The 13782-nt window shown below is 41.1% G+C and overlaps 1 protein-coding gene across 1 annotated transcript in view; it reads left to right on the forward strand.

Annotated features, from left to right (window-relative positions):
- Positions 1-852: 852 nt before the first annotated feature.
- Positions 853-13782, forward strand: part of LOC149447502 (HHIP-like protein 1) — a 51789-nt gene continuing 38859 nt past the window's right edge. The window contains exon 1 of the mRNA XM_089652524.1: positions 853-1577. Coding sequence (XP_089508650.1) covers positions 1314-1577 — 264 coding nt within the window. The 5' untranslated portion in view covers positions 853-1313. The remainder of the gene's footprint in view (positions 1578-13782) is intronic.

Raw genomic sequence — 13782 nt, forward strand, 5'->3', positions numbered from 1 at the left:
AGTAGCACAGCATCCCTATATTGCTAAGATGTTGTTAACTTCATAGAAACCACTGATGCAGCCCTGGTCCCATTCAGCTGCTAGTCGGGAGATTTCTATCATTATCAAAATATGGGCATTGGGTATATTTGGATAATGACGTCAGCATGCATTTCCCACCCCTTTATTTACATTCTGCTCTGGGCTAAGAAATCTCCTGGCCATCATCTGAATGTGGCAATGGTTAAGTCATTGGCTGCTAGAAAGCTAGCAGCTGGCGGAGTCCTAGTAAGCATGGTCCCTGTGCGGGAAGCTGTGAAATTCATGACTACGTCCAGGCACAAAAAATCTCAGTTTGAGCACTGGCGTTTCTCAGTATGCCAACTTAGAGTTGGTCTTAATGACCACCAGTTTTCTATGAACTTGCAGTAATTATTTTTTACCTTTTTTTTTTGTTTGTTTTTTTTTTGTAAATTAGATGCATATCGTTTTAAGGGGGTCATACTACCAGAAAAGTGTTGTAATTGCTTTATTTAATTCCCTGATATGTTTTATCTGTTAATACCATAGTTCAAATGGTAGTAATGGACAGTTTTAGGGCTCATTTATACGAGCTTCCTTTTCCAAGTTAATAGATGCTCTTGTAGTGTATTTTACAAATTCAAAATTTGTAAAATAAGAGATGTCATTCCAGTAATTTGTTAAGGAAGAACAAGTATTGTGGCTACATGCAAAACAGCATGATTCTTTGAGGTGCCCGGACAGGGATAGGATGTAAGTTTGGAGGGTGATGAGCGACAATTTGGGCTGGATTAGAGAGGAGGAAAAGAAGGAGGGGGGAGACTACGCTGTATGTGGATCAGATTCAGCAGCTCTGTGTCTGGAAGAAGACAAGCACATACAGTCATTGACGATTACAAAACTTAAAAAAGATATCAAAGATATTGCTAAACAGCTGACAGGCAAATGTGAGAAAGCTGGAAAAGTCACTATCACTGGAGGAAGAAATATTGGGAGAGATTTAGACTTTCAGAGAAGAGGAGGAGAGAATGAATGGAGATGACAGGATATGAGGAGAGGTGAGTCACTGATTAGAGTCTGAGTACAAAAAGCACTGACTCGTAAAATAAGATCCAATCGAAGAAGGGGAAGCAGGAGTCTCAAACAATAACAGGGAATGCCAAATTTAGACAATAGGGAATGGAGAAGAAAATGAGTAACATGCTGAAGTAACAAAGAACAATGCAACAGAGATAACAAGAAAAAAAGGACAGGCATATAGACTCAGCATAGAAAAGTTCTGCATTCTTCCCAGAATCCTTTACTTTGCCTCCATGACAATCCATCCGATGCTTAGCCTGTGGGTTCTCGTTGTCTTTCACACCTATGTTGTGATAGGACACCCACAGTGCTTGGATTATAAACCGCCCTTTCAACCCTCAAAACCCCTGACTTTTTGCACAGCTTATTCATCGTTTGGATGCTGCGACTCAGTCCAGGACAGAGCCATTGCTGACAAGTTCCGATACATCACAGAATTCTTGGACAACACTGGGATCACCGCCTGTGGAGAGTACATACGGAACATCCTGTGCCAGGTATTGAACCTGTCCTTTCATTTCATAGAGCTTATACTGCAAAATCTCTGTTACTTTCCATATTCAGCAAGGTATAAAGGTTTGCATCTACCACCTATGCAACTACCTGCAGTATTATATAAAACAGCCTTTCTCAACACTTCTACTGCTGAGGAACCCTTGAAATAATTTTAAGATCTCCGGGAACCCCAACTAAAAATTACTACACCTACAGCTTACGGTACTTACGCTTACTCTCAGAAAATTGTACAAAGTTTTAAAGAAAATAAAAAATATGGCATACCTAGAATATTTCAACATTTCAACAGAACATTTGTAGCAATTACCTGCTGTATATGACATAATTATTCTCAGTAATAAATTTTAATAAAAAAAAAAAAAAAACAGAGTGAAAATTGTGGCTTGCAATAACATGTATGTTTAGTGTAGATGAAGCCCCATACTTCCTGGCCAGTGGAAGTTTGACCTCCTGCATTGGTGGTCAGTTTATATAGAACATAAATTCTCCATTGCTCAAAGTACCCCTACCAACCTCAGGGGGAGCCATATGGTTCCATGGAACCCTGGTTGAAAAAGGCTGATGTTAAATGACATATGGAGTTCCATTACTACTTTACAGGACACAGCAAGAAGTTCTTTCACAAATGGTACAAGACATACTCTACATCTACACTCCTACAGCATACTACATTTTCTACAGAGGTACAGATGTACAGGGTGTGATATTGACTAGTAATACCAAAGTCGCATGATCTGGCAGTGTTCTGAAGGAAATAGTCCAGATTTTAATATGTAGAAATTAATTAAGGGGAACACAGGAACAAAAACAAAAATAAAAGCAAAATTACTACACAAATATATAAATGCCATTGCATGAGAGATAGTCAAGCATACATAAAAAGTCTTTTATTTGTATACTATCCCAAAAAATCTTCATGAAGGTCTTTTGGCAGGCTCTAAAAATCCAAGGGTAATAAACCTCACCCGAAATATTGCGACAAGGATCTATGTCTCAGGATGCTTTAAGCTGCTTCTTTGGATTGGTATTCCAAATAGCTGGACAAAGTTTCATACTTTGACTAACCTAAACCTGTGTTTGAGTATTTTGCTCTTTTTATTGAGTGCCAAAACTTATTCCAGAGAACATTAATCCAGCCAAATCAATTTTGCCTTCAAAGGAGATTACAGTCAGTGACACTTCCACAACCATCCAGAGGCCAGTTTACAATGCTTCCAGTTAGCCTACAAGCAGGTTCTTGGATTATAGAAGGAAATCAAAGCACATCCTCAACTTTGTTCAGCATCTTTTGTGACTCAACCCTGAGATGCCTGGCAATGCAAGAGTGTTAGCCCCTTAGTCATCGTGCTGTCCTTACATCATCCTGTAATAGCAGACACTTATGAGTGATGTAGGATTGTATGAGGGGAAACCTGACACTTGTGGTTCGCTGCATCTTTCTTGTAGTAGGCTGAGTTCCCTGTGAGTTTTTCTCTTGATTTCCGTTCTGTATACAAGTACTACTTAACCTGTGTTAGTGTCACATTTCATCATACCTAAAGTTTAACTTGTAGATAGTTGAATACATTGTTGATATACTGTGCATATGTGAGCTGTCTTACCTTTCGAATGGTTTGTAACTCTGTTCAACTTCTACCTTAAAACAAGCGCCATAGACAGGCTCCACAGTCAAGTCACTGACCACACATTTCTGCAGAGCTGTTAGGCAGTACAGTTTGGTCAATGATCCTTTCCAACCTTTGACTAGTGAATATAGGAACATCACTACACTGATAAAGTTATCATTACTCTCTTCTGCAAGAAAACTCCCAGTGTTAGGCCCTATTCACACATGAGCTGAGGATCTTTGGTCTTCTTGGGCCTTTTTGTTTCTCATGCATACTGGAAATTGTTTTACCCGTTTCAGGGTTGAGCCTTATCTTGTTATTATTTAGCCAATAGAAAGTTAGTTACTAGGCAATTAAAAGTGCATTATCACTTGTTTTTCAGTACAAAATGTGCAATGAGCTTCAAGTGACACTATGCTCAGGTGTGAAAGGGCACCCTCAAATCAGTAGAAATCCAAGTGTCAAGGGTTGAAACACTTCTTCAGCATTTCAAATCACTCTGGTGTGAAGGGACCTTAGGACTTGTGTACATGAGGAAATGATGGGGGAAATACTGTATGATTATACAGTAGGTATATTCAGCTTGCATTTGAGATTAATTTGAGTTTCTTCAAATGGGCTTCTGACCTTCTAAGCTCCATCAAGCTGTGCTTGCATTCCCATTAAAATCTATAGAAAGAAAAGAAGTTCTGACATTACCCTGTGTACACAAACCCTCAGATTGATAGTACTGTGCAATGTAATAGAACCTGAAAGTGCTGATACTCCAAATCTTGCTGTGCAGGGGATTACAGAAAGATAAAATAAAGGCAGATTTTAGTTGTTTTTTAATGGTTTAAATGGTAATCTTTTATATTTGCCAAGAGTTTAGCCTAAATAAGTATATTTTGTTTCTACAAGAATCGAGGCTCTGCATGCTGCACAGTATGAACAGGTGGGAAATCACTGAACGTGAATAGTTGCTTTACAGTTATACATACACTGCCCCTTTACTGGTACATGTATGGTTTGAAAGGCAGGTGCATCATGGAAATTTGGTAAATGGATCTTTACCCATTGGATTTATGTAACTTGATGTGGATCTGAATATGTCCTGCTGTTATACTGCGATAATTTACACTTACAAAGTGGCTTGGTTGCAGACAGTAGCTAATGCATATACTGTATTCTAACAAATGTATGCTGTTTTATACAATATAATAGGCTTCTGCTTGAAAGAGCAACATTACTCAATTTTTTTTTTTTCAATGGAAACTGGAAATAACTGTAGTAAGCAAAGTTACTACTGTTGGCGCTATATAAATACTGTATAATAATAATAGTTTCTGTGTCCCATGCCCATGCTGCTGCCCTGTCGCTTAATGCTTCCTAGCATTCTCTGATTTGACAAGGTGGAGATTGTGATATCAGTGCCCCACCTCTCCGCCTTTCCAAACTTCAATTTTAAGTATCATTGTAGAAATTGAATTTAAGTTGTCTTCAGTGGTTTCAAGGCATGTGTGTTCAGAATTAGGGGTTCTGTGTATTATATTTGAAGTATACCTAAAGAGATCACTTTTTAGATTTGGATAGCGTGAAGAGGGGTTAGAATCTCTGTCAGTTTTTTATTGCTGTTTGTGTCCCCTGAGGGAGAATCCCTGTCTCTAACTATCCTGATCACCAACGTCACTGAGAGTTAAAGTGAGAATAAATCAAAATGGAAATATAGGGAAATATTTTAATTCCAGCATTTGTTCCTGTGACAGCTGTCAAAGATTTTCCCCTCACATTGGAAATATATTCTATCACCTCCTGTTGATTCTACAGGACAGAAGTGAAGAGAAATCTCCCTAATGATACACAGACACATATCCATATTATCTATTGCCTTAGATATGCTTTAGGCCCCTTGCACACGGGCGTCATAATTTACTGATGTGTACTCAGGAACTTGTGACGCCCATGTGCAAGGGGCCAAAAACTGTGTATAAAGACCTGAGTAATGTTGAGTATAGTCGAGTAAAAATTCTTCATTGCCAGTATTGTAATATACTCCATTTATACTTGCGAAAACAAGTAAACACACAAGTAAAGTAAAGTAAGTACTGCACTCAACCAAAAGATTTTCTATTTTTGTTTTACTGGTCTGTACTGAACGTTGTATTACTGATCATTACTCAGCTGTGGGCAATGTTCCATATACAACAATGCATCTCACTTCAGTTCAGTAAAAAAACTCAGCATTTTTTTAGTCCCATGTGTAACAGGCCTTAGAGGGAATCTGTGGTGAAAGAAAATCTGGGGGCAGCTATTTATGATTTCCCTCTGAAAATGCAACATATCTGGCTGCATCTGTCTCCAGTATTTACTGAGCTACTGATCCAGAATAGTTATGCAGCTAGTAAAGCTGTAGTAGTGAAGCCAGAAGATCAACATGACCCAAAATGCTAGTTATCTAACTGTCTCTGGTGTCAATGGTTTCTCAGTTACTAATCCAAAGTAAGCATGCAGCTAATGAATTCACAACTCCTGATCTGTATAGACCTGTTTCATGTCAGTGACTTATAAAGCACCTATGCTTAAGAGTCATCGTGACAACCAAGAAGCTAGCATTTTCAGGAGAGGTTAGCAATGACAAAGGTTTCTTTTAGGGCTTATGTACATGAGCATAAACACAGATATATGGCAATGCAGCATAAAATATGCCTGTATTTACATTGCCCAGGAGCCGCAGCTATGGCATATTTCTACCCATATTACAAAATACATTGTGCTCCGCTATTTCATGTGAACGTCAGTGCACATGCTTATGCATGCACGTGTATGTTCATATTTTCCCGAATGCAAGAGCAGAACATTCAGGAAAATACTTCAATGTGCACGTAATTGCAAGCACTACCATTTTACAAGAGCACAGCGTATTTTGTAATATGGGCATAAAAATGCTGCAGCTGGGGCTCCTGGGTGTTGTGGTATTTTATGTTGTACGGCCATACACTTCTATTTATGTTCATGTGCATGAGCTTGTAATTCTCATTTCTGGAGGGGTGACCTTTTTTTCTGCTGTTGGTGAACTATAAGTCCCATATTGCCTTTCCGGTCAGCTTCTGCCAGATGCCCTAATGGCATTCATAATACCTCGGAAACTTTGGTCAAATGTATGATTGGACATGTAGTTCCTCAGCAAGAGGTGTTGGGAGTGGTGGCTCTTCAGTCACTGACTGGCTTGGCATAATGGAAGCCTGTCGATTTTCTTTTTCAATGAGCTATGCGTCTCTCTCCTGTCCCTTTTCCCTCTGCCAGCCTCTGGCTTCCATCCCTCTTGTGTCACCTCTGTCCCGTCCTGTGTCCTTTTCCCACTGCACTCCCTAGGCTCCTCATCTCCTTCCTGTCTCTCTTTGGTTTGGGCAGTATTTCAGCTGTTTAAAATGGATGCTACGTATAATGTGGTAACTTGTTGCTGACCTCCGTCATAGGCTGCTTGATAATTAATGAGATGCCCCAGTTTTCCACATGTGTCTCCTGCGCTTCAGAGACGGCTGAGTGGATTGTAAGGTTAATATTACAGCTGGCATCCGGACAGGGAACTTTCTGCATGTATGAGAGGAAGCAGCACAAGGCCCCATTGTGGTCTTTACGGAAACCCCTTGTGAGAGGATGAGAAGAGAGCTATGTCTGGAAGCCAAATATATACACGCGGGGCCTGGAGACCATAGATAGGGGCGAAGAAAAGGGAGAGAGTGAGACCCCTACGGGTAAAGCCACCAGTGACAAGTGTTTGTTTGCCTGTCACTGGCATATGAACAGAACACATGGTCTCCATCATCTCCTCCATGTTTGCCTGTACCTCCAGCAACTGCAAACAATGAAGCTGTAGATGACATTCTGTCAGAGCAGTGTTAAGCATCACAGTTGAATCTGCTTTTGATAATCCCAGCAGTGTCTTGCAACATTTCTTTGCTGTAACAGAAAGGACTACGGCTCAGTTCACACCTGATGTGAACTTTTCTAGAAATTCTTTAAAGTGGAACTGCACTACATCTGAGCACCACAAACCAAAAATGCTATATAATGAATTTTTAATATTCAAAACAAACTCCTTCGTCCATGTCTCTTTATGCCTTATTTTGCTGAGAAATAATTTTGAAAAACATCTGGCATTTCTGGCAGTGGCCATCTTGAGTAAGAGCAGATGATGCATGTAGCAGTTACTTCCTGGAATCCATCTGTCTTTAGTCCAGGCATTGGCTGAGCTGAGAACCCTCCTTCCCCTTCTGAAGAATCCTGGGATGTATGACATAATTTGCCTAGGCATGGAAACTGTTCTGTTAGTCGATCCTGCTCAGATGCTCACACACTGTAGTTAGTAGCAGACATTATATTAGGTGCTCATAGCTGCCATTAAACATGTGTCTGCTTTTAGAACTACAACCAAAGAGAGGCAATAACACAGTTGTACCAATATCTAAGTAGTGAGACCCCTAGAGGCCATACACAGCATATACAGTTGTGTCCAAAATTATTCAACCCCCAATGCTGTAAAGGGGTTTAGGGACTATAGTGTACATTTGGAATTGTATTCAGAATCAAATCCTACAAGGACGTTGTAACTACCCAAATGCAACTAAAATGACATCAATTGTTTATGTAATACAGTAGTAAATGGTTCTTATGTGGTTTCTTCATTGCCACAATTATTCAACCCCTTAAAGACTACCACTCTGAAGAACAGAGGTTCATACAGGTGCTTTCCATCAGGTATTGAAAACACCTGTGGATGTCACCGAGCAGCAATCAAGCATAATAAGCACCAATTAGGCAGCTTTAAAATGACTGTGATACTCAGCTCCTTCTAGACATTTACTGGTGTGGTTACAAACATGGTGAAGGCAAGAGAATGGTCCAGGAAGACAAGAGAAGAGGTGATTTCTCTTCACAGGAAGGGCAATGGCTATAAGAAGATTGCAAAGATGTTAAACATACCAAGAGACACCTTAGGAAGCATCATTCGCAAATTCAAGGCAAAGGGCACTGTTGAAACGCTACCTGGTCGTGGCAGAAAGAAGATGCTGACTTCGACTGCTGTGCGCTACCTGAAGCGTAGAGTGGAGAGAAGTCCCCGTGTGACTGCTGAGGAACTGAGAAAAGATTTGTCAGATGTGGGTACAGAAGTTTCAGCCCAGACAATAAGACGCACACTGCGTAATGAAGGCCTCCGTGCCAGAACTCCCAGGCGTACCCCCTTGCTGTCTCCAAAGAATAAGAAGAGTCGACTGCAGTATGCCAAAAGCCATGTGGACAAACCACAAAAGTTGTGGGATAGTGTTCTGTGGACTGATGAAACAAAATTAGAACTGTTTGGGCCCATGGATCAACGCTATGTTTGGAGGAGGAAGAACAAGGCCTATGATGAAAAGAACACCTTGCCTACTGTGAAGCATGGTGGAGGGTCAATCATGCTTTGGGGCTGTTTTGCTTCTGCAGGTACAGGGAAGCTTCAGCGTGTGCAAGGTACCATGAATTCTCTTCAGTACCAGGAGATATTGGATGGAAACGTGATGCAGTCCGTCACACACCTGAGGCTTGGGAGACGTTGGACCTTTCAACAGGACAATGATCCCAAGCATACCTCCAAGTCCACTAGAGCATGGTTGCAGAGGAAAGGCTGGAACATTTTGGAGTGGCCATCGCAGTCACCAGACTTAAATCCGATTGAGAACCTCTGGTGGGACTTAAAGAAAGCAGTTGCAGTGCGCAAGCCTAAGAATGTGACTGAACTGGAGGCCTTTGCCCATGAAGAATGGGCGAAGATACCCGTAGATCGCTGCAAGACACTTGTGTCAAGCTATGCTTCACGTTTAAAAGCTGTTATAACTGTAAAAGGATGCTGTACTAAGTACTAAGATTGAATGTCACTTGGGGGTTGAATAAAACTGATAATGCTGTGAGCACAGAAAAGACATTTGTGGTTATTTCATTATAACTGTTATGTTATATTTGTCTGACCTACAAGTGCCTCTTTAATGTAAATGTAAGCAAGATGACTGAATGATCAAAAGCAATGTCAAACTGGCCAAAACACTCAATTTCAGTGGGGGTTGAATAATTTTGGACACAACTGTAACATATTGCTACATCCTTTCTCTTTTAAATAAAAGAACAATGAAATATAACAAACACAAAATGGTGAAGTAGAACATAGCTATAAGTTAGATATAATCCTTGAGGTGAGCCGGCTTTCTGATTGTTCTGCCAGCTCGTGTAACATATGAGGTTTCTTCACAGAAATCTTGGTGTTCTTCTCATTCTGGCAGTCTATTTTCTGGGACTGTCTCTCTCTGCCTAGAGACCTCCCTATGCTCCTCAGCAGTCCCTGTTTCTTTGTTGCTGGTATTCATAGTCTCATCGCTTTGAGTGTCCATATACTGTTCCCAGGGCCCTGTATCATCTCCTTGTGTGTTTCTCAGATGTCTCCGATTTCTCCTCCATCTTCTTCCTTCCTCTGTTATAATTTCATAGGACCGTGGTCCCAATTTCTGTACAACCTTCGCTTTTTTCCAGTGTTTGTCATATTTGCCTATTGGCTGAATCCGTACATTTTCATTGCTCTGGAGAACAGGCAGATCTTTTGCAGATTTATTATAATAGAAAGCTTGCCTATCTTGATTCTTCTTTAGTTTGGCTTTAACATTGCCCACAAGCTTTGGCTTTAGTAGTTGACCTGCAGTTGGTAAGAGAGTCCTTGTATGTCTACTCATAAGCCGCTGTGCTGGACTGGTGTCTAGGCCTTGTGTGGGTGTGTTTCTGTGGTCCAGTATAGACAGGTATATCTCTGTACCTGCCTGTTTTGCCTTTTGCATGAGTCTTTTGGCTGTTTTTACTGCTGACTCCGCTTTACCATTACTCTGTGGATATCCAGAAGATGATGTCTGGTGCTCAAATTCCCACCTCTCCCTGAATTTTTTGAATTCTTCCGATGTAAATTGAGCGGCGTTGTCAGAGAACACAATATCCGGAATGCCATATCTGGCAAAATGGGCCTTGAGTTTTTTAATTACTGTTTTGGCCCTTGTGTCCTGTAAGTAGTCTATCTCCCAGAAGTTGGAAAAATAGTCCACAGTTACCAGATATTCCTTGTCGTTCCACGTGAACAGATCTGTTCCTACTTTTGACCATGGTCTGTTTGGAATTGTATGTGGTTGCAATGTCTCTTTCGGTTGCTTATCATTGCACGATGCACATATTTCACACTGTGCTATAAAGTTTTTTATGTGGTCATTCATTCCAGGCCAATAAACATATTCTCGTGCATGACGTAGACATCCTTCTACACCTAAGTGAGTCGAGTGGAATCTTTCTATAATGTCTCTTCTAAGGGATTTTGGTATGACAGCCCTTTCTCCTTTAAAGATGATTCCATGCTGCACAGAGAGTTCATCTCTTATATGAAAAAATGGAGAAACCTCCATTGGAGCATGCTGCTTGTGTTTTGGCCATCCCTTCAAGATGACAGTCTTTAGGATCTGTAGAGTTTTATCTTCTGCTGTGTAGGTCTGTATTTGTTTCAGTCTGTCTTTTGAGACAGACAGATATTCACACATATTGATGCTTTCAATGTCTTTTTCTTCTTCATTTGTGATGGGTAAGTAAGCTCTGCTTAGGGCATCTGCAATCAGTAAATCCTTCCCTGGACAGTAACAAATGTTAAAATCATATTTCTGAAGCCTCAACAGCATACGCTGCAGTCTTTTTGGGACATTCAGTAGTGGCTTCTTTGTAATACTTTCTAAAGGCTTGTGATCTGAATGCACCACCACTTGTCGACCGTAGGTGTACTGGTGAAATTTCTCTAACCCAAATACTACCGCTAGTAGTTCCTTCTCGATTTGAGCATATCCTTGCTCTGTTAGAGTTAACGCTCTGCTTGCATATGTGATTGGCTGTTTATCCTGCATTAGTGTGGCTCCAAGGCCGGTTTCTGAGGCATCACATTGTACTACCACTGCTTGATCTGGATCAAAATATTTTAGCGTTGCTGCGTCTGCAATAGCATTTTTCACTGAATGAAAAGCAGTTTCATGGCTTTCTGTCCATTCCCAGAGTACGTCTTTGTGAGTTAGCTGTCTCAGTGGCTCACACATGTCTGATAAATGCTTGCAAAATTTGGAAAGATAATTCACCATGCCCAGGATTCGTTGTACTCCACGTATATCTGTAGGTGTCGGCATGTCCTGTATTGCCCTCACCTTCTCTGGATCAACTTTAACACCATTTGAGGTAAGAAGATGTCCAATATATGGTACTTCTGTCATTTCTAGTTTGAATTTTGCCAGGTTCAGTTTGATTTGTTTTTTTCTACATCTGTCTAAGAATTGTATCATCTTTTTATCGTGATCCTTTGTTGCGGATTCTAGATCATCACCTTCCCCAACTATTAGTATATCGTCTGCTATTATTTTTACTCCAGACAGTCCTTCCAAAGCTTGCATCAATTTTTGTTGGAACACTTCTGGAGCCGGGCTTAATCCCATTGGCATTCTCAGCCACTTATAGTGTCCAAATGGGGAAGAAAATGCTGTTAATAAACTTGATTCTTTATCCAGTTCCACGTGCCAGAACCCATTTTTCACATCACATACCGAAAATATTTTAGCCTTTGATAGATCTGGTAGAATATCTTCTATTGTTGGCATTGGATAGTGATTTCTTGTAAGGGCCTTGTTCAGTGGCTTAGGATCAATGCATATTCTTAACTTGCCTGATGGTTTTTTCACTACCACCAAACTGCTTATCCAGTCTGTGCTTTCCTGTACTGGTGCTATCATACCTCTGCTGTGCAAATCCTGCAGTTCCTCTTTAAGCGGTTGCATTAAGGCTACAGGTACTCTTCTTGTAGGCAGTCTGGTAGGCTGTATTGTATGATCAATTTCTAGTTTGTATTTACCTTCCAGGCACCCATCACCTTCAAATAAATCAACATACTCTGTTTTTATGTGGTGAAAATCCAAAATGTATTCTGCCTTTTGTTGAGGATTTTGAGTATTCTCAGAAACTTCCAGAGCCATGATGTTATGGGACTGCACCTTTATTAAGTCCATAGCCTGAACTGCTTTAACTCCCAGCAAAGGAATGTGATCGTCCTCCTGCAACACAGTAAACTCCACTCTGTAGCTCTTTCTGTTACGTGGATTTCTTAATTTTAGCTTGCATGTTCCCATGGGTTTCAGGACACTTTTGTTGTACATGACCAGTACCTTATCAGTGGGCTCAATGGGAACCTGTTTGTTAAGCAGAGTAAATGGAATGACATTGCAGCTTGCTCCACAATCCAGCTGAAATCTAATGGGCTGTTCATCCACCATAAATATGGCAAAGAGCTGCTTTGCATCATTGGCTACTGGCTGTTTGACTACATTGACGTTCTCTGTTGCAGACTGCAGCTGCAGCCATGTGATGCCCTCTGTGCTGTCCTCGTCTGTGTCCTGGGTCACTGTGTGGACTTGTCTGTACTGTTTGCTGGTTTTGAATCTGCACACAGCTGAAAAGTGGTTCATCTTGCCACAAGTCCTGCAGGACTCCCCATACGCTGGACATTTCTCTTTGTCTCTTTCATGTCTTTTGCCACAGTATTTACACTGGACTGAACTCACAGGGAGCCTGGACCTTGCTCTGCCTTTCACAGATACTGCATGTACTGAGGCATCACTGGTGCCCTCCATCATCTTCAGCCTGTCTTTAGTCAGCTCAGCAGCCCTGCAGATTTGTATACATTTCTCCAAAGCCAGCTCTTCCTCCCTCAGTAATCTTTCTCTGAGGTGAGAGTCTCTGATGCCACACACTATCCTGTCTCGGATAAGGGAGTCCCTGATGTCCCCAAATCCACAGGTTGCAGCCAGTCTGCTCAGCTCTGTCACATATCTGTCCACACTGTCCCCAATCTCCTGATTCCTTGAGAAGAACTTGTATCTCTCCACTGTCTCATTCTTTTTGGGGTCGCAGTGCTTATCAAATGCTTGCAGTATGTCTGTCAGTGCCATGCTGTCTGTGAGCAGGGTCTCGGCTAGTTCTCTGCCTTTTTCCCCAATCAAGTAATAAAACAGCTTTACTTCCCTCTGCTCATCTCTGGGTGCCACTGTCAGGTCCACATACAGAGTAAACTCTTCCTTCCAGTGTCTCCATGTCTGTGAGAGATTGGAAGAAGTGACATCCAGTCTCTGAGGGGGTTTCAGGCCACTCTCCATAGTGCAGTCTGATAGGGACTCTGTACTTGCAGTTGCTGATTCTCTGTACAGTTCTAGTGTCACACAATTTGTATTTGTAGACAGAAGACTTGCTATTCAGAGGTCCAGTGCCCAACTGCCACCATGTTCTGTTAGTCGATCCTGCTCAGATGCTCACACACTGTAGTTAGAAGCAGACATTTTATTAGGTGCTCATAGCCACCATTAAACATGTGTCTGCTTTTAGAACTACAACCAAAGAGAGGCAATAACACAGTTGTACCAGTATCTAAGTAGTGAGACCCCTAGAGGCCATACACAGCATATAACATATTGTTACAGAAACCAGGAAGTAAATGAAGAAATACAAAAACAAAAAG

The sequence above is a fragment of the Staurois parvus genome, unplaced genomic scaffold, assembly GCF_062004578.1.
Source record: "Staurois parvus isolate SC_StPar_1 unplaced genomic scaffold, SC_StPar_1.0 ptg000684l, whole genome shotgun sequence".
NCBI classification, from domain to species: Eukaryota; Metazoa; Chordata; class Amphibia; order Anura; family Ranidae; genus Staurois; species Staurois parvus.